The 21,694-nt window shown below is 41.0% G+C and overlaps 1 protein-coding gene across 14 annotated transcripts in view; it reads left to right on the forward strand.

The window, feature by feature from the left end:
• Positions 1-21,694, forward strand: part of SMAD1 (SMAD family member 1) — a 74,469-nt gene that overhangs the window by 40,263 nt on the left and 12,512 nt on the right. For 13 of the 14 annotated variants that reach the window (XM_064585109.1, XM_054508727.2, XM_064585113.1 and 10 more), the window contains 2 exons: positions 17,811-18,068; positions 20,535-20,651. The exons of the other annotated variant lie outside the window; for it this stretch is intronic. In XM_064585109.1, the coding sequence (XP_064441179.1) occupies positions 17,811-18,068; positions 20,535-20,651 (375 nt within the window). The remainder of the gene's footprint in view (positions 1-17,810; positions 18,069-20,534; positions 20,652-21,694) is intronic. 14 annotated transcript variants of the gene reach the window in all.

The following is a 21,694-nucleotide window of genomic DNA, read 5'->3' on the forward strand; positions in this document are numbered from 1 at the left end:
AAGCCTGGACTAAAATTTGGGCCAGTTACTTGTCCTCTGAATTGTGTTTGCTAATCTGTGAGATAGGGTCTGATTATATCTACTTTCCAGGGTTGTGGCAAGGATTGAATTAAGTAATGCATGTGAAAAGGCTCTGTATGCATTCTTAAAACACAGCGTGGCTGAAATAAGGAACATAACGTCTGTGTGCGTCTGCAGACTAAAAATGAAATTCATACTGTAAGTAAAGTTTGACTAAACAAATTTTTGGAAAACTAATGATAATAGTTACAATAAGAATAATAGTAACAGTGAAAATTAGAATAGTTACTTTTTATGCTTGCTGTGTGCCAGGCACTGTGCTTGTCACTTGTCACACCCCTTGTATTCTCATTTAATACTGACCACAACTGTCAGGGGAACAGGTACCAGCTGGGCCACGGAGATGCACTGTAAGTCGTCACACAACTTAAACCAGGCCAGCTGGGATTCAGATTGAAGTCTAACTCCAAAATCCATGCTGCCAACCACCGCAGTGTACTGCTTGCCAAAAGAAGTGGCTTTCCCCACCACTTGAACCAGTTTTCTCTCTCTAATGAAGGAGAAGAGCATCTATGGTTTTTAGTAGCGGAGCATGTGATCTGAACTGTATACCAGCTGCCTGAAGTCAGGGTCCATCCGTCACAGTCAAGTGAGTCCACCCCTGTGCTTCAGGTGTTCATGGAGGCTTTACTTGTGTGTATTTCCCACTGGTCAGTAAGCTTCATCATTGGATAACAAGTATCTGTTTCATGGAATATATTTAACGGAATCAAATTTGAACTCGGAATGAGGACTAATTACATTCAGCTGCAGTTACAAATTAAGTCACACGGCCTGGTGCGACCCCTGGGGATGGTCATTTACATATCAGTGGTGTCTAGGGCAGCCAGCCTCTGCCTGCACAGTGGTAACTGCCCCTCACGGAGGGCCTTCATGGCCCCGGAGCCTGCCTGGGCAACACGGGAAGACACCACGGCTCGGTGGTTACGGGCCAAGATTCTGGAGCCAGATGCCTTGGTTTGAATCCTGTCTCCACTGGTTACTGGTTATGTTCTTAAAGGCAAGTTCCTCTCCGTACCTCAGTGTCCATTTTTTAAAAAGTGGTGGTAATGACAGCGCCTCGGTCAGAGTCATGACAACGAAGGGAGCTGTTTGTACAGCACTTGTCATATAGAAGCACTGTATAAATGTTAAATGAAAATCTGAGAGAGGTACTATTATTCCCATTTTACTTGTAAGGAAGTGAGGTCCTAATAATCGGCTAGTAAAGAACTGAGCAGGAATTCCAGTTTCGGAAGCCAAAACCTAAAACGGGCCTCTAACTGTTGTTCTACTCCATCTACACCTTATGAAGGATTTTTTTCCTCCTGGTATTTTTAGCTTACACTCTGAAGTTTGTCTTCCCCTAACAAACTCCGAAGCTCTAATAACATAGCACCTTCCTTCTGTGGTAGTTAAGCAAATAAACCCTCCACAGAGGAAAGGAATCTAGGCTCAGAGTAGGGAGAGAGGAGTCAGGGAGGGAGGCAGCGTTTGAGAGCCCGCTCTGTGCTGCAGCATTGGGGCTTCACGGAGTGGTTGGGGGGCTTGTGTCATTATCCCTACAGAAACGGGGGAGAACTTCCACTGCCCGGTCCAGACAGCTGGCACTCGTGGCGGTCTTGTTCCAAAGCCTGCGCACGATACCACGCCACCTGACCAAAAATGTGGACGCTTGATAAATTTTCTGGTCAGCTTCGTGTAAGGCCCTGCTGGTGTTTTCTGTATCATTCTCATTTTAATCGGTGTACCTGAGAATCGGAACTGGTACTGCATAGAGTTTTAGGGGTAAGAGGAATGATGTGAGAAATTTGAAGTTCCAGGTTTCATAGCTACCTAGAGACATAGGGTGAGAAAGCTAGTCCTGCATTGCCAGGGCCTACAGTCACCCCTCATCGTCCTGCACCCCGACTCCCAGGCAGTCTGACTTAACGTATCTGGGATGAGGCACAAGAATCTGCCATTTGAAACAAGTATCTTGCTAATCCAGATGCAGGTAGTCTGAGGATTTCGAGAAAGATCGGTCTATATTAATCAGCTCATAATAAACAGTCCAGGAATAGTAATATAATTCACAAACATACATTAATCGAAAAAAATAATACGAATCTATTATATGCTGTGCACTGAATGATACAGAAGGAAAAAAACCCTCAGATCTACCCTCTAGGGGCTTAGGCTCTGGGTGAGGTAAAGTCAAATTAGCAATTAAATGTTACAGATGCTGTGATGGAGGTCTCTTTAGGCAACAGTGGGACACAAAGAAAAGAGGAATTCATTTTTACTGGGGGTGAGTAGAAAAACCAGGAAAGGCACCATAAAGGAGATGACATTTAGAACTGAGACTTGGAAATAGGGTCAAAGGAACAGAAGTATGAAACTAGCAGATGGAAGTGCAAGAAGCCCGGGATGGCTGGGTGGAGACAGGGTGGGAGGACACATCCCCCCAAGGATAGTTGGAACTGGAATCTGGCCTGGGTCATGGAATCACAGAAGATGTACCGTGGGTGCATACATTCACAGATAAGATGTCTTTCACGGAAATCAGCTGTAGTACACAGAAAGAATCCCTGGCCTGGAATTATCTAGGAAGTTGAGTTCTCAAAGTTGAATTAGATGTGGCTACTCTTAAGTAAATTTAATGTTTGGGGTTTTTTTTCTTTTTAAGCTTGAAGATTCTGTTATTGAATACAACTCATTTCTCTGCTTATATTCAAACTGTGTTCACATCTTTGTTTTCTCTTAATGTATTTGTACTGAAGAGTAATTGATATATTCCTAGAAAATAGATACTGCGAAGTTATTCCCTTTAGGCAAAACTATCTTAACCTTTAAAAAGATGTTCTCCCAAAAAACTAAACAGAGGACCGGAAAGAGGGTTTTAACGACGACTTCCAGAATCTCCTTCCAGTTTTACGGGACTGAGCAGTGCAGTGTGGTGGTGATGAGCAGGCCTTGATTGAAAGCCTGGCCCTCGGCACAGCATCTGTGGTGACCTTGGCTGTCTTCCCGACCTGGGCCGAGCCCACTTCCTCGTCCATTGTGAAGGTTCAGTGATCTGCTAGGAACTCCGTGTAGGCAGGGACATGGCTGTCCCGCTGACTTCTGCATCGGCCGTGCCATGCACAGGCCTCGCCCGTAGTCGGTACTTGATGGGCGTGTGTGTAGCGCTCAGTGAACATTAATATTATTTCACACCCTCCTTATTGTTGCCTCACCACCACTAAGCAAACAGAGATAAAATGCCAGCACTCAGGGATTTGGGGCTATATGTTTTATTAAAATTTAACCTTGATTAAAGGTTCTGAGAATCTTGTCTTCAGTGTGAAGTTTCCCTGACGCATCCTGAGGTGAGGAGCTTCATTTCATAAATACATATACTGTGAACTTTTCAATGGTCTTCCCCTCTCCACTCTCTCCTCGAAATGTTTCTGTTTAGAAGGTCACTGAGTACACACTGTATCTGGGGACATCTGTCTAGTGCAGATATTGTACCGGGCACAGCTGCTTTGGCAGCCTCGCCTTCCCTTGTTTTCACGGGGAACGGCCGCCACTGGCCTCGCCCTCGAGCCATTCTTCGATTAGCCCTGGGCCGCCTTCCTGCTTCTTAGGTGACCTCCCAAGGTGTCCTGAGACCCAACTGAGATGGGGTCTGGGGCTGAATTTTATACATGGGAAGCCCCAAATAGACATAGAGCAGCACTGTCATCAGTCAGAAGACTTGAGGAATTTAGGGCAAGAAGGTCTCTTCGAATTCAAGTCCCTTGCTTTTTTGAGTGAGGAAATTGAGACTCTGAAAAGTTAAGTGATTTGCTCAAAGTCAGAAAAGTAGTTATTATCCTAGCCAGGGCTGAACTCAGATGTCCTGTTACCTAAATGCCTTTTCCAAGTCTTCAGAACTCAAAAGCATTTATGTACCACTGGGTAGCATCTAGCTTGTTAGCCCTCATGCGTATGTGGGCAAATGTAGGCAAGGGCCTGGCCACTTTGTTATCAAAACTCTCATGCATGTTTAAAAAAAAAAAAACAACTAGTATTCACCAGCATCTGGTGGGTCACAATTTAGGTAGGGATTTGTCAGCCTTAGTGTCATTACTAGGCTACCACCGACTTGGTGATAGAATTTCAAACAGGACTTCAAAATCTTGAAAAAGCTCACAAACCTAGAGGGTGTGCATGAATGCTTTCCAGAGCTCTGCTCCTCTTTCCAATTTTAGCTATTTCTTTTCATGCCTTTTCCTTGTGCCTTGGCAACGCAGAAAAGCAGAGTCCAGTAGCAGAATCACAAATGTCTTCTGAAACTCACTTCCTGCAACTTTCTTAGTTTGGTTTCCCTGTTGACTGAGAAAGGGATTTTACTTTTTTTTAACTAAAAGAGACGTCTAAAAACTGAAAAGCAGAGGTCCATCTCTGGGAAAAGGCAGCAATCTGACTTTTCTCCCCCCTTGCTTAGTCAGGAAGAGAACGGAAGAGAGCGTCCTCCTCTTAAAGACATACAGCAATTAGAGATTTTCAGGTGGGTGGAAGGAGGCATTGTGAAATTGCCTAGGAGTCCTCCCCCACTCCCACCCCCACCCCCCCAGATACGCCTGAAGAGGTGGTGCGAAGCCAGTCAGGGTTCTTACCAGGGTTAGGACTCTTAGAATATAGGAATGACACAACACAGTCTGATTTTTAAATGATTGAAATCAAAAAGAAATTTGTGTATATAAAGAAAGGTGTTTTACCGATTGGGTTTCTCTTTCCAAAGGAATTTCTTGCAGTTCAAACTAACCAGGAGCAGCCCTGGAAAGAGAAGCCACAAATTTGAGTCATTGTTTGAAATTGCCAAGTAGGAGTAACCTTTTCGGTGCACCAAAGAAAACTTTGGTTCCCCAGAAGAGTCCGTGCTTCCGTATCTGTTTTCCATAAAATAGAAATCTCCTGAAACATGGGAAGAAATATTAAAAGGAAGACATTTCTCATTCTCTGCCTTCCTATTCCTGACCTGAGTCAGGCCCAGAGTTTGCAAATCCTGTTTTCTTTCAGCTAGTTCATCCACCTCTCGCCTAGGAAATAAGAATTGGACATAGAAGGTGCATTTAAACATGGAAAATTCGTCTGGATGTTTATTTTTTCCTTTTCCCCCAGTAGAAAACCGCTCTCTTAGTCTTTTGTTAACTGAAATATTACTGAGTGAAGGGAACAAGGGGGGTGGGGGGTGAAAGGGAAGAGATGTCTGGGAGGGAGTGGCAGCATTGCCCTCTAGGGCCCACCCAGGCCAGAGGGACTGGGCCTGTCCTCTCAGAGAAGCTTGTGCACGTAGATGCAGCCCTGCCTCATGAGCCACCGCGTGTCTCTTGCACGCTAACACTTCTTTCTGGGGCTGGCAGCTGTTCCGGATCCCAGACCCAGATCTTTCCTCTCCTGAATTTAAATAGTTACGCTTTATAGTCTGGATGCCCATATAATTTGTTGTCCACACTGGGACACTTCTGAGAGTGACATGGGTCACCTATTAATAATTCCACTGGACGGCACATACAAATTGGGACTGTCCCAGGCAAACCAGAATATACGGACATCCTACTTCTAAGTCTTCAAACTACACAAATCAGATTTGGTCATCATGTATTCTGTATCATCAGGGAGTTACAAGTATCTCATAACTGAACTTGTTAAATTGGACTAGAGTTTTTTCCTTTAAATTGGCTGACCTTAACTTTCTTTTGTCCAGAAACACTTCTGAAATTTGTTCTACTTATCCATCCCTTAAACTGTATAGGACGTAATTTAACATTCTTGGATACTAGAGTCGCTGAAGCAGGAGAACGTCATGGTCGAGAGTGCTCCATGCCTTCCTAATTCTTGACGCTTCTTGTGTGCCCTTAGGGAAGTTACCCTGTAAGCACTCTTCTTTCCAAAGTGATACAACATGCTCAGCCTGGGTCTGGCTTAGAGCAAATATCTGTGGTGACAGTGGTATGTTAATGTAAATTTTGTGGAATATGGTGATCACCTAAAATCTATTTGAAGAGTCTCCTTCTACATAAATGCTCTTAGTTCTGAGTCTGTTCTGTGTATTATTTGTCTCCCTCTGGCTGTTGCTGGTCACTTGTTGGCTGTAGTTTTCTAAGAAATTAATAACTTAAGAATTGTGGCACTGAGTCAATAGGAAACCCATACATTCAGACTCTAGGGTACTGCCACCCACTTCAGCACAGTGTGCCATTCCGGATACTCGGAGCCTACGTCTCCTTGGAGTATCAGTTTTACTTGATTGTAAGTTACTTAAAATATCACCTTTGTGTTTGGTAAGTAGTAAGGAGTAGGGCATAAAATGTGTATGAATTTGGTAAAGAAAAATTTCAGTGTAATTTCACAGTTCCAGTGGAGCTGCTGAGATACCAGATGAGTTCACTTTCTGTCACTGAAAAATGTTGAAAAACACTGCAAAAATGTCTCAGAAAGATTCTGAGGGTAATGTGAGAAGCTCTAAAACACTGGTGGCAGCCATCTGTTAGAGGGTTAAATGGAACCTCAGATAAATTTGACAGAGAAGTCCTTTTTTTTTTTTTTTTTTTTAGAAAAGTCCTCTTTCAGGGGCGCCTGGGTGGCTCAGATGGTTAAGCGTCTGCCTTCGGCTCAGGTCATGATCCCGGTGTCCTGGGATCAAGCCCCACATCAGGCTTCCTGCTCAGCGGGGAGTCTGCTTCTCCCTCTCCCTCTGCATGCCGCTTCCCCTGCTTGTGCTCTCTCTTTCTAATAAAAAATAAAAAGTCTTTAAAAGAAAAAGTCCTCTTTCAAGTGGAGGAGCACCTGGGGCGGCTGTCAGTTAAGCATCCAACTCTTGATCTCAGCTCAGGTCCTGATTTCGGGTTATGAGTTCAAGGCCTGTGTTGGGCTGTACACCCAGTGTGGAGCCTGCTTGGGGGAGGAGGGGGAAGAGTGCATAGGATATCCATTTACTTTTTACCTTGCAGTTCTGCTTATTAACTTTAAACAGCCCATATGAGACACTGTATGTCTTAAGTGTTATCGCTGCTTTAACATGGAGCTTCCTTGCAGCTCTTTACTTTGATATCTTCCATTGGTTTTCACTGTAAGAGCTGGTATGTCTGATAACCAACTGGAATTCCTTTCCTGGATGGGGATTCTGCATTAGGAGCTACACATCATATAGTGACAGAAGTAGAGATAGTAGGATAAAGTTGTTTTAGTTGGGTATTAATATACTATTGAAGAGCTCAGAGTAACAGTTCCAGAACTTTGAAGATGGGATTAGAAAAGGGAATTGATAATAAAACATTTTAGCTATGTTTAAAAATTGATAGAAGACAGTTTTAAATTGCCTCTTCACTTTACTTTTTGAACAGTTTTATTAAGGAATAACTGACATAGACTAAACTGTACATGTTTAGAATGTACAGTGTGATTAGTTTTGACATATTCCTGTGAAAGTATCACCATAGTAAAGACAAGGAACATACATATCACCTCCAAAATTTACTCCTGCACCTTTGCAATCTCTCCCTCTGGCCCTTACTATCATCCCCAGGTAACTACTGCTCTGCATTCTGTCACCATACATTGGTTTGCATATTCTAGATTTTATATGCATGGAATTACACAGTATACACGCTCTTTCTTTCTTAAAGATTTTATTTGAGAGAGAGCAAGAGTGAACATGAGCGGGGGGAAGGACAGAGGGAGAGGGAGAAGCAGGCTCCCCGCTGAGCAGGGAGCCCCAGGAGGGGCTCGATCCCAGGACCCTCAGATCATGACCTGAGCTGAAGGCAGACTCTTAACCCACTGAGCCACGCAGGCGCCCCTACACTCTTTTTCTCTCTACCTCCTCTCAGCAAATTTTGAGTCATCTGAGTTGTATGAATCAGTATTTCATATCTCTTTATTGCTGAGTAGTAGTCTACTGTATTAATATACCATAATTTATTCATTTGCTTGTCAGTGGACATTTGTTTCCAGTTTTTGGATATCACAGATAAAACACACACATCTGTATGGATATGTTTTCATTTTGCATGGGTAAAGACCTAGAAGGAAAATGGCTGGGACATACGGTAGATAATGTTTAATTTTGTAAGAAACTGCCAAAATGTTATCCAAAGTGATTGTACCACTTTACATTACAACCAGCAATATATGAGAATCCCTATTGCCAACACTTGGTATGGTCGATTCTAATAATTAAAAAAAATTATTGTGGTAAAATATATATAACGTAGTACTTATTACTTGACCGTTCATAAATGTACAATTCCATAGCATTAAATAAATACACAGTGTTGTATAACTATTATCACTATCCATACCCGAAATTTTCTCATCATCCCAACAAAAATTTTGTACTCATTAAACAATGACTACTTTTTTCTTTTTTTTTCCAGCCCCTGGTAACTAACTTCTGTTCTACTTTCTGTATCTTAAGAATTTGCCTATTCTAAGTCTTTCATATAAATAGAATCAAAATCTTTGTCCATTTGTGTCTGACCTATTTCACTAAGCACAGTGATTTTAAGGTCCATCTTCTCTGGTGTAGAGTCTGCTCACATCTTTTGCCTAATTTTTAATTGGTTTGAGTTTTGAGGCTCTTTATTCATGATACAGTCTTTATTATCTATGTGATTTGCAAGCATTTTCTTTGAGTGTATGGCTTGAATGTGTCAGTGTAAGACAACACTTCAAAATGAATATCCTCAAACAAGCATTTGGGAGAAAAATCAGAAATTCAGAAGCTACAGAAATGGATAAAAATTGGAAGAAAATTAATGAGAGGGATAGAACTCAGAAAATAAATTTTTTAAGACAAAACTTCATAAATAAAGAATAAATTACAGTGTGCCAACAGGAGAATAGATTCTTATTAAAATGTAAGAAGATTCACTGGAGAAGGCAGGAAAACAACTAACAAGTGAATGGGAAACTGGGAAAGAGAGAAAGCAGTTGGAATGGACAACAAAGAAGATCTAACTGATGTATAATTGGAGCTCCTAAGGTCTTAGAGACTATGGAACAGAAGTTAGAGAAAACCTAAATCTACATATTGAAAGGACCTACCAACTACTTGGAAAAATTCATCTAGAATGATGAACTTTAGGACAAACCTTAGTAAAACTATATTAGACTTTCAAGACAAAAGTCCTCAGGGCCTGCAGGCAAGAAGAACACATAGCTTGTAAAGGCAAGAACGTGCTGAAATCAGACTTCTCAAAATCATCATACAGAAACTGGCAACAGTGAAAAAGCATTTCAGGAAGCTTAAGGAAATCAAAGGCAAGACAAGCTCTCTTTCAGTATCATGAGTACAGAAAGTTTTAAATGTGTAAGCGTGAATACTGTTACACTGAGCTCTTCCTGAGAAATCTGATAGGGTAACTTTATTCAACTAAGAGATGACTCGGGAAAATTTGGTGATGAAGTTGTAGAGATAAGGCAAAAATAAGAATAGTTATATGGGTAGAAAAGTAATATGTAAACCCTAGATGTTCTGACAAAGTAGAAAGGGTGCAAATTTAAAAATGGAATAGAAGAACAGAAAAAGAGGAAAGCAGAATAAGATTATTGGTTGTATAGATAATAGATGAGAGTCAAAAGATACCATTTAAAACTTAGCAACTGGAAAATACACAAGTAAGGAACAAAGAAAGATTGGAGACACTAAGTACAAATACAAAAATAATCATGCAGCAGAAATGCAAAGCTATCTTCAGAACTTCCTTTAAAAATATAGAAGAGAAAGAATCACATCACATAGAGAAATACGGTAAATATGTGACAGTTACTATACAATAACATGACAAGAGTTGAGACCAAGCACGTCGTCATTCATATCAATTAAATGGGCTTAACTCAACAATTAAAGAAATTATCAAGTTAGTTCATAAAGCAAAACTCAGTGCTGTATTCAAGAGATCCATCCCTTCAAAAAATAAAAAGAAAAGTGACAAAAAAGGTTAAAAATAAAGGAATTAGCAAAGTTATATCTGGCAAATAGAAACAAGAAGTAGGGACTGTGAGTCTGATTGATACCAGACAAAACAGAATTCAGACCAAAAAGTACTGACACAAAGGACACTTCATAATGAACATACAGGTACCAAATATCACAGCAACCTCCTGTATAAAGCAGAAACTATAGGATATGGCACCAAAAACAAATAACAGCGCTCCTGGGTGGCTCAGTCGGTTAAGTGTCTGCCTTCTGCTCAGGTCATGACGTCAGGGTCCTGGATCAAGCCCCACAGCGGGCTCCCGCTTGCAGCAACTCTGCTTCTCCCTCTGCCCCTCCCCTTGCTCATGCTTCTCTCACTCTCTCTCAAATAAGTAAAATCTTAAAAACAAAGCATGCTAATAATAGGGACTTTAGCATACCAGTCTAAATAGAAGACTGGTCAATTGGAAAAAACATAAGTAATGATATCAAAAGAGGTTTGCAGATTATGTCCACAGGCCAAATCCCTTCTGTTACCTGTTCCTATAAGTGAAGTTTCCTAACTCAGCCACATCCAATTTTTTACATGTTATCTATGCCTTTCTTGCTACAACAGAGGAGTTGAAAAGTTATGACAGAGGCCATATAGCCCACAAAACCTAAAATTTTTACTCTCTGATCCTTTGCAGAAAAAGGTTGCTGACCCCTGATGCAGGAGACCTAAGCAACATTATTAATAAGGTAGCTCTTACAGATACCTGATAACACTGCACATTGATAATAGAAAATAAATGTTCTTTTCAGTGTACAAGCAACACTCAAAAATTTATTCTGTTGTAAGTTGCCAAGAAAATAGCAAGTTCCATAAATTAGGAATAGTGCAATCAGCATTCTTATCACAATACCATAAACCTAGAAGTTTAAAGCAAATAAGCTCTTACACCTGGGGATTTAAAAGCCATTCTATTAAATGACCCATAGGTGAATGGGCAAATATAAATAAAAATTACATGATGTTTGGAAAATAATGATCCCAAAAACACCTACATATCAGAATCAATGGGATACACTTAAATCAATGATCAGAGGAAAATTCATAGCCTTGAACACCTTTATCAGTAAAAATGAAAGAATAAAAAGATTACTTTTAAACTTCCAGTCAAAAAAGCTCTAGGAAAAGAAAGTAAATCAAAGTATGAGGGAAGAGAGAATAAAGATGAAAGCAAAAATAATAAGAGAGAGAATTTTTTAAAAAGTCAAATCAAATCCTCGTTTCAAAAAAAAGACCAAGGATCAGGTAATTAAGAAAAAAAGATTGGGTGGGGAGAAAGCACAAACATTTAAAAAAAGATGTAAGAGGGAAACAGTTACTGATACAGAGGATATAAAATTTCATTGTAAGATTACTTTGCATACCTTTATGCAAGTAAATTTGAAAACTTAGATAGAATGGATAATTTTCCAGGAAAAATATAATTAGCCAGAATTAGCCTCAGTAATCATAGAAAATTTAAATTTATTTCTGTGGAATGAATAAAGAAAGTTATTAAGGAGCTACTCCACAAGAAAGCACCACGCCCAGATAATTTAACAGGGAAAGTCTACCTAACATTTAGAGACTAGTTAGCAACATAAACTGTTTCTGAGTGCAGAAATATTTATGAAGCAAGTACAACATTGATATCAAAACCTGATAACGATCACACACGCACACACACACAAAGAAACTTGGATCAGTATCACATATGAATACTGGTCTAAAAGTCCTAAATATCAGTTATTAGACTCTAACATCCCACATTAAGAAAATAATATATCATGACCCAAGCAGGTTTTATGCCAGGAATGCAAGAATAATTAATCATATTAATTAGGTCTAAGAAGAAAAATCATAACAATCTTCAGAAATGCTGAAAAATTCTCTGACAAAAATTTAACACCTGGGGGCAGCTGGGTGGCTCGGTCGGTTAAGCGTTTGACTCTTGGTTTTGGTTCAGGTCATGATCTCAGGGTCATGAGATCAAGCCTTTAGTCAGGCTCCCCGCTCAGTGGGGAGTCTGCTGGAGATTCTCTCCCTCCCTCTCCCTCTGTCCTCCCCCCCCCAGTCACAGGCATGCTCTCTCTCAAAATAAATAAATCTTTAAAAAAAAATTAACACCTGTTCCTAATAACAGCACTGAACTATAGGAATGGATGGATACTTCCTTAACATGATATATATACCAGAGTTCTAAAGTCAACATCTTAAGGGGAAATACTAGAGGCATTCCCACCAAGGTCAAGAATTAAGTCAAGGAAGTTCCCTGGCTCCAGTACCTTTTAATGTTATATGGCACTATTAGCCAACGCAACTAGGCAAGAGAAAACAATTGGAAAGGAAAGAAGGAAAACTCTATTTGTCGGTGACATGATCTTTACCTGGAGAATTCTGTAAGGAATCAATGATAAAACTAAGGGAAAAGAATTCAGCCAGGTAGCGGTATATAAAAGCAAGGAAATATCAATAACCTTCATATATAAAAATAATTACCAGTTAGAAGATACAGTGGCAGAGAAAACTCCATTTAAAGTAGCAACAGAAAAGATAAAATATGAGTAAATGTAATAAGAAATGTATGAAACCTAATGCAGTGTTCTAGATTGAATTGTTCATCCCCCCCCCAATTTATATGTCAAAGCCCTATCATAAGTCCCTCAGAATATGACTGTATTTGGAAATAGGGCCTTTAAAAAGTTAAAGTGATCTCTACATTTGAAACTAATGATGTAATATATGTTGGCTAATTGAATTTAAATTAAAAAAAAAAAGTTGAAGTGAGGCCATTGGGGTGGGTCCTAATCCAATCTGTCCTTATAAGTGGAGATTAGGGGGGGGCACCTGGGTGGCTCAGTTGGTTAAGCGACTGCCAGCTCAGGTCATGATCCTGGAGTCCTGGGATCGAGTCCCGCATCGGGCTCCCTGCTTGGCGGGGAGTCTGCTTCTCCCTCTGACCCTCCTCCCTCTCATGCTCTCTGTCTCTCATTGTCTCTCTCGCAAATAAATAAATAAAATCTTAAAAAAAAAATAATAAGTGGAGGTTAGGGCACACAGAGAGACACCAGGGAAATAAGCAATGTGAGGACACACAGGAAGAAAATAGCCTTCTGCAAGCCAAGAAGAGAGGCCTCGGGAGAAACCATCCTGCGAACACCTTGAGCTCAGACTTCTAGCCACCAGAACGTTGAGTAAATAAATGTCTGTTTTGTAAGCCACCCAGTCTGTGGTATTTTGTTATGGCAGCCCGAGCAGATGAACACGGATAGGAACTATGGAATGTTCCTAAAAGGTGCAAAAGTAGACTTGAAGAAACCGTCCTAGGTTTTGAATGGGACATCTGAACATCAAGATATTCTTACTGATAAGTTAATTTATAAATATATTGTGACCCCAGTACAAGTACCAAAATCTCTTTTTTTCTGGAGGTAGACAAGGTGATAGCTAAAGTTGTTACGGAGGAGTAAGCATGCAGGCAGAACATTGAAAGGGAACTGTGAGGGGGGACTAGCCATATCAGCTATTAAAACATACTATAAAGCCTCTATAATTAACACAGTGGTGGTGGGGCACCGACTAGAATAGGATGGAATGGAATGTCTAAACATAGACCCTAACATATATGGAACCTTATGAAAAAGGTGGTATATCCAATCACTGAGGAAAAGATGGGCTTTTTAATAAACGGTGTTGGGGCAACTGGCCAACCATTTGGGAAAAGATAAAATTAGATCTGTTCCTCATAGTATAAATAAAACTGAGCTACAGATGGATCAGAGATCTAAGTAAAATAGGAAACTTTATATGCACTGGAAGAATGCATGGGTGAATTCCTCCTTATAATCTGGGTGTAGGAGAAGCCTTTCTGTGACTCAAGACCCATATGCAATAAAGGAAAATATTTTGATAAATTCAATTACCAAAAAAAAATAAGCTTTTTCAAATAAGTAAAGTCAAAGACAAATTGTGATAAGATATTTGTAACATATAAAATAGCACAGGCTAAGAGCTCTAATATATATTTATTTATATTTTTTAATGAAAAATGAAAAGACCAAAAAATGGGCAAAAGGCACAAGCAGACCATTTGCAAAGCCATATGTTAAAATACCCCCTGAAATACATGAAAAGATGATCGACTTTCACCATAAGAGAAATATACATTAAAATTGCACCAAAATACCATTTCTCACCCATCAGATTGACCAGTCTTGGGGCACCTGGATGGCTCAGTCGGTTAAGCGTCCAACTCGTGGTTTCGGTTCAGGTCAGGATCTCAGGGTCATTGGGTAAAGGCCCGCTTCGGGCTCCGCACTCAGCACGAGTCTGCTATAGGTTCTCTCTCTCTGCCCCTGCCCACCACTCTTTGTCTCTGTCTAAAATAAATAAAATCTTTAAAGAAAATGAAAAAAAATTCCTTTAAAAAAAAATCTTGACAAAATAGTCTGTCCTAGGGGCTGTGGGGGAAAAGTCACTCTCGCACATGGATGGTAGCAATGCGAAATGGCACAACCCCCATGAAGGGGTGCTTGACAACAACAAAGTTGTATCTTCATTTTCATCCAGTATGGCCACTTCTAGGGATTTACCCAGAAGGTACTCCTTTAACAATACGGCAGTATATGTGTGCATAGGGCTATTCATTACAGTGTTACGTGTAGTGGTAAAATATTGTAAACTGCGCAGACATGGGAGATTGGCTGAAGAAACTATGGTGCTGTATTACCTGCAAAAACAAATGAGGAAGATCTCTCTAAATTAGTAAGTTAATTGTAGGATATAGGTGAATAAAGCAAAGTGCAAAACAATATATAGAGTAGGCTGTTTTCCTGTTTAGTAGTAAAGACAAAAGAAAGCACATATTTGTCAGCTTAACTTTTTCAAGAAGAAATACAGGAAGGATAAACCAGGGGATAAAAAGAAATTGATTATCCTTTAAGGAGGTTAGATGGGGGGGCTGAGTAAACAAATCGTAATATACATATAATAAGATGCCACACACAACATTGGATGACCCCTGCAGACATAGTGTTGAACCAAAGAACCCAGACTCAAGAGTATATATTATTCCATTTATATGAACACGTGTGCATTTTACTATAGATCTGTGATACCTCAATACATTTTTTTAAAGTTTATTAAAAGATACTTGTACTGGGGCACCAGGCTGGCTCAGCCTGTAGAGCATGGGACTCTTGATCTCAGGGTCATGAGTTCAAGCCCCACGTTGGGCGTGGAGCCCACTTAAAAAAATAATAAAGATACTTGTACCTGTGTTGGCAGTGGCAAAATTGATCTTACTAATCAGAGGTGAGGAAAAAGTTATTTTTCTCCTCCAGCTTATCTGTAGGGTGGTGCTTTGCTGTAGTTGGTGGCTCATTCCCAGGTCATCTGCAAAAGCTGATGATGTCATCTGCGCCGTGGACTAAGGACGGCACTGCGCCCGGAGCCGGACCACCACAGCACACAACAGAGTTGCTGCAGGAACACACATGCCAAACACGAACTCGAGGTATACATTGCCTCCTCCTCCTGCCACTGTCATCTGTGAGCGATGAGAAGCAAACTCCCAGTTCTCAAATTATAGGCAATAGGAGTCGCTGAAACAGGGGCTCCAGTAAGTAGAGTGTGCATGTGTATTTGGGGGGTGTCCTTTGAAGGGTCAAGATGGAGGATGGATTCCAGGTGTCATCTGGTGCTGCATTTTGGGGGCAGGGTTTAGAGGCCCTAATCAGAATTGAGACTATCGCTAGATGACCATGAGAGGCAAGCTGGGAAGTAGGGAGTCCAGCGGCAGCCGCTCAAAGAAAAAGACTTTTTATTTTTATTTTTTTATTTTATTTTAAAGATTTTACTTATTTATTTGCGAGAGAGAGAATGAGAGACAGAGAGCACGAGAGGGAGGAGGGTCAGAGGGAGAAGCAGACTCCCCGCCGAGCAGGGAGCCCGATGCGGGACTCGATCCCGGGACTCCAGGATCATGACCTGAGCCGAACGCAGTCGCTTAACCGACTGAGCCACCCAGGCGCCCCAAAAAGACTGTTTTTAATTGCATGGGTAATTCACAGGCATTGTGCTATTTCAGAGCCTTTGTTTATTTTGGAATATAGATTTCTGTTGACATTGGGGGAGCCTTTATGACAATTAGGAATTTTTCTTCATCAAAATAGTTTATATTTCAGGTGACTATTGAAAGGTAGGAGGAGGATTTAAGCTTTTGATGACTTAATTTGGCTAGATTCCATCACTGTGCAGTAAAGGAAATACATGTATTATACTAAAAAGATTCGTTTTTTAAAGGATCAGTTAGTGGGGAATTTATTTCTACAGATCTGCAATTTAAGATATAACTTGTGAGACCATTTAAGACCTTCAAGAACCTATTTTTACTTAAAAGAAAAACAATCTCCAGCTCATGAGTAAGTGATAATCTAAGTGTTCAGGGCACATTTTCCTGCAGAAATGGTGTAAGTTACAGATAGATCCCTGGAAAGCCCTCAAAAATCGACTTAATCCCTAATGCCACTAAATATTGTTTCTTGGGGAGAATATATTCTGAGTTCCAGCTCCCAACAACAGTAGCAGATTTTAAATCTCCTCCCCTCTCCTCCATGCAGATTTCCAAATGGGTGGTTTTTCTAGCCAAGACCATGAGAGTAGTAGGGGTTCTGAGGGCCTTTGTTCCTGGGGAGGAGCTATCTGGAGACTGTGGTGGGAAGTTGAGGATCTAACCCAGTTAGGGCTTGTTACCCAGGCCTTCACTTCGATTAGCATCTTATTTAGAGTTATTTATAGTGTCTTTGCCTCTAGAGGTTTCTGGAGGTTGCAGACCCTGCTAATTATTAACTCCTTAGGTTCCTACCATACAGAGCTTTTAGGAATGACTTGAGCTGTTTTCTTTCCTTCTCTAATGGTATGTATGTTTTTGGCCTTTATACTTTGAGTATCCAATTAGCAAAATGTGGATTGTATAACCCGTTTTCTCCTTTGCCTGTCAGGTAGTGCTGAGGATTACTGAGAAGTGGGTTATATGCATTAATATCCTCAGGGAAAAGGTTTTTTGTGAAGTGTGACTACTTGGACACAACATAAAGTCTGTCCCACAAAACATCATATTTTATCTAATTAACTACCTTCATTGGCATTTGGATTTTATGCTGCTCACTGTATTTATCCTCTCAATCTTATTTTCTGTGCCTCCTTTTGTTTTAAAGTGAGTTAATGTGTCAATTTAAAACATTTGTGGTGAATAATCCATACCATTCAGTAAGTATTAACTCTTTCAACGTAATATCTTATCAGCCAGAGCTGTGAGCGTGGAACCGTCGGTGGTATATGTTCTTAATTGTGCTTCGGTTTTTAGTGAATGAAAACATTAAGAATGGGGCAACCTTAACCTTTTTTTTTTATTGTTATGTTAGTCACCATACATTACATCATTAGTTTTTGATGTAGTGCTCCATGATTCATTGTTTGCGTATAACACCCAGTGCTCCATGCAGAACGTGCTCTCTTTAATACATATCACCAGGCTAACCAGCCTTAACATTTTTAACATAGAAGGTGTTTTGCCTACTTTCCTTGGGCAGTTTGTGCTGCAGGTCTCGGGCCTACGTCGCAGCCGTTCTAAAGAGACCATTTGTTACCACATTTATTCCTGAGTGAAAGGTGCTTTGCACTTGAATGATGATTTTGAGTTGGCAGCAGGGCAGGGTTCATTGTGACGTTATTACAGATAGTCATCATTTCCATATTTATCTCTCGCTTTTCTTTCCCTTTTTCCAGTTCTTCCTCCAGTGCTGGTTCCAAGACACAGCGAATATAATCCTCAGCACAGCCTGTTAGCTCAGTTCCGTAACTTAGGACAAAATGAGCCTCACATGCCCCTCAACGCCACCTTCCCGGATTCTTTCCAGCAACCCAACAGCCATCCGTTCCCTCACTCCCCCAGTAGCAGCTACCCCAACTCTCCTGGAAGCAGCAGTGGTACCTACCCGCACTCTCCCACCAGCTCAGACCCAGGAAGCCCTTTCCAGATGCCAGGTGGGTTGGAACATTCCACGACGTTCGGGTCAGGTAGACGGTGCTGCTGCAAGGGTTGGGGGGGGCCGGGTGCACCTGCACGCAGAGCGCTCTTCAGCTCTGCTACACGGCGCTCTGCTCTCAGATGCAGGATGCCGCTGTGGTCAAGCAAATGTCCTGTTTTATCTGTCAGGCACAGAAGCTTGAATAAGTTTTGATTTGGAAGGGTTTTGAAACAGTTGCATCCTTCCAGGAGTGGCATAATTGTTGCAGTCTTTGCTCTTGATAAAAGCGAGAAAGAGAAAAATAATGTGTTGCACACATTGCTGTACCTGGGGGGAAAAAACCCCTGTTGTAAGTGCAACCTCAGAAAAGATATTTCCTGAGGGTTCACACCCCCCTACTTAATTAAATTCATTTAAGTGGTGATGTAATCCCAAGAAACATACTTTAGCAACAAAGGAAATGCAGCAGAAGTACTGGAGACCATCTGCTTGTTTAACTTAGCAAAGACAAAAACAATTATCCTCCTTTTTTAGATTTAACTGATGGTGTAATGTTTATAAAAATAAATGATTAATTAGGACATTATATTTTTCAAATTATACGTTAGTAAGCAAGCATCTCACAAAAAATGATTAGTACCAAATTTCTTGCCAGTAGACTTCAAGAAGGATGCTCTACACAAAGATGTACTTAACATTGATTAATACTTCAAGAAGGGAAAAATGGGCGGGCAGGCCTGTTTGTTAAGCCACTTGAAATGTTTTTAAGTAAATGTGAATTTGACAACAGTGCTGGTAGGTCCTCAAAAATTGAAAAGTGGTCCACACTTGATACTGTTGTCTTTTATTTCCATATTTATGACTTCTTTTGGTTTTGAGCCTTTTATTTTGCATTGTTTTGTTTCTCAGTCCAGAACTGTTGAGGATGAGGCAGGGCAGCAGGGATATAGATGAGTTTAAAAGTCAAACTAAGTATCATCTGGTGATCTCCTATTCACCCCACTCTCTCCCAGACCCGTTGGGTTTGATGAACAGGTAAGTGGTGAAGAGAGAGTTTCAGAAGCTTTTGAGCAGTGGCAAAGCCAGGGTGGGCCCAAGAGTGAAAAACTGGAAGATTATTGCCCGAGTTTACACTTTGTCCCGGCTGTGAGGGATTAAGGCTACAGGCCACTTAAAGGAAACGTGGAAAAGAGAAAGCGGCCAGGGGTGGGAGGAGGCACTTGCGGGAATAGCAGAGTATTACCCATCGCCCTCTGGTGGTCTCTCCCAGTGGTGCTGATGCCATTGGTTGCTGATGAAATTTTCACCAGGTCATTTGCAGAAATTTACTGGATTTGGTCTCAGAGGCGTGATGCTCGTTGTCTTCATTCCTGGCTGGAAGTAAAGCAGAGTCAGTGTTAACAGCTGCAGGGGAAGGTGCTGAATTAAAAGAAGCCGGAGAAAGGGTGCAGAGGCATCCAGATAAGGTCCCCATAGTCCAGTCTTTGTGCTGTGAGTCCTTGCTTGCTGGCAGCTGGACGGTGGGAGTTCCTGGGTTGTGAGTCAGCTGGAGACTCAGTCTTGGAAATCTCTGAAAAGCTGTTAAAGGAGCAGCAGTATTGACCATTTGTATTCCACAGTTGCCCTGAGTGATCTCGGCTACTCCTCCGGGTTGTTCATGGTTCCCTAAGGTAAAGCTTTGTTCCCTGCCCTGTCAGGTGTGCGAGATGGGCTCCCGAAAGCCAGTGAGGGACTTGCTTTTTGATCACAAAGGACTATTTGTGGGCAACCCATAACCCCTTATTTTATTTAAGAAAACACAAGACCCATATTAGTGTTCTTTGTTTCAAAAGTCATGCTCTTTGCCTCTTATGGCCAGCTGGCTCTGAGCTTTCTAGAAGAACATGCGTAAATTCTGAAATAGAAAATAGCTGTGATAAACTGATTATTATTCTGCTACTAGGGGTTTTAAAACTAGTGATTATTAAAGTAGGCAGGGAGAAGGTAGTCCTAACAGAGTGCTTGAAGTCAGGAGAAATTAACAGTCGAAGTCAGCAAATTGGCTGTAATGAAAGTCAGTTGGTAAATTCCTAAGAGCCTATGAGTTTAATGGAAGAGACCCTGAAGCTCTTTTTCTTAAGAAATCCTATGTAGCTTTGCCATCCACCAGTGAAACTGAAACGCAGAGGTCCTCTCAAAGTGGATTGTATGGAAGTGTGTTTAAATGCTCTTCTGATTATTCAAAGAGAGCACGAGCCCGGATAGGCTCCTGGAACTGGCAGAGAGTGCTTTTCCTCCCACTGGACTTTGACTACAGTTGTACCAGATCATGAGGTGTTAGTTAGGCACTTGTAGAAAGTGTATACCCAGTTCAGTGTCTGTAGGAGCCATTTTCTGATGGGGGAGTTGAAATGGGCAATTCAGTCTCAGTTTCACACAATATATGTTTTAAGTGTGTGTGTTTATTTAAGGAGAAAGACATCATTTTCTTTAAACTTTGTAGCTGATACGCCCCCGCCTGCTTACCTGCCTCCCGAAGACCCCATGACCCAGGATGGCTCTCAGCCAATGGACACAAATATGATGGCACCCTCCCTGCCCTCAGAAATCAACAGAGGAGGTAAAATGCATTGCTGTGTATTCCCTTTTTAGTGTCTGAAGTTTATCTGTCCAAACGTTACTTTCTCTCACAAATGTTTATTAGTCTGTAAAAAGATAGCTGTTGGAGAAAGAGCTCAATAAGAGAAGCTAGATAGAACTTTTTGGATTACAAATAGATCTTTCCTATGAAGAACAAACACACTGACTTAACTAATGAAGGCCTAGGTACAATTGTGCAGTCTTCTGTTGAGAGCACAATACTTGATGATTTTGAATTGGTGATAAAAGAATATTTTTAAGTGAAGGACAGAGGGGTAGTAGTAAGAAACAATGAGCATAACATTACTAAAGTGGAGTTGTCATTGGTGATTTCCAAAATTAGAAGTTCATATAACAAGGCTTTCCAAAGATTCTTTTGTTGATATTCATCAATACCATTATTTTCCAGCCCTCATCCATATACAGCTGCAGCTGAAACAAACTAATAGAACATTTGTTTCTTTCTTGCTATATTTATTTGTTTCTAACCTCGTTACAAAAAGGGACGGAGGCACATGTTTTTCCTCTTCTCACCTGGAAGAGCATAAGCAGCACCTCTAAGCAGGATGGAGCATTTCTTTCCCTTTCTGGTAGAGAGTGGGTGTGTTTCCAGCCCTGTCATACCACCATGCCGCCGGCAGTGACTGAGGGGAGAACGCCATCGTTCTGCACTGGCAAGTGGTGTGGGCCCAGCCGAGCAGAGAACTCGGGTCAGTGATTGTTGGGAGAGTCCCTGAGCACCTTAGGAGGTCATGACCATGTTGTTGAAGAAAACTGCTCCCAAACAGCCTCTCGTGGAAGAAGGTGCCACCCTGGTGCCCCGTGGCATGGACCATTTCTCAATACAAATTGAAGTTACAGTGCAATCTCATTACTAGGTGTATGTCTCATTTCATTCTTACTACTTTTTTATTAAAATGGGAGGTACCTCAGTCTTTATCAGAGTTGCTTACATTTTTTTAAGTTCTTAAAACCTGATGGTAAACTTAAAGAACCTTTCTTAGATGTGCAGTGTAGTAAATT

The sequence above is a fragment of the Mirounga angustirostris genome, unplaced genomic scaffold (assembly GCF_029215605.1).
Source record: "Mirounga angustirostris isolate CCGP_5_RB_7025 unplaced genomic scaffold, mMirAng1.0.hap1 SCAF_2, whole genome shotgun sequence".
Taxonomy (NCBI): Eukaryota; Metazoa; Chordata; class Mammalia; order Carnivora; family Phocidae; genus Mirounga; species Mirounga angustirostris.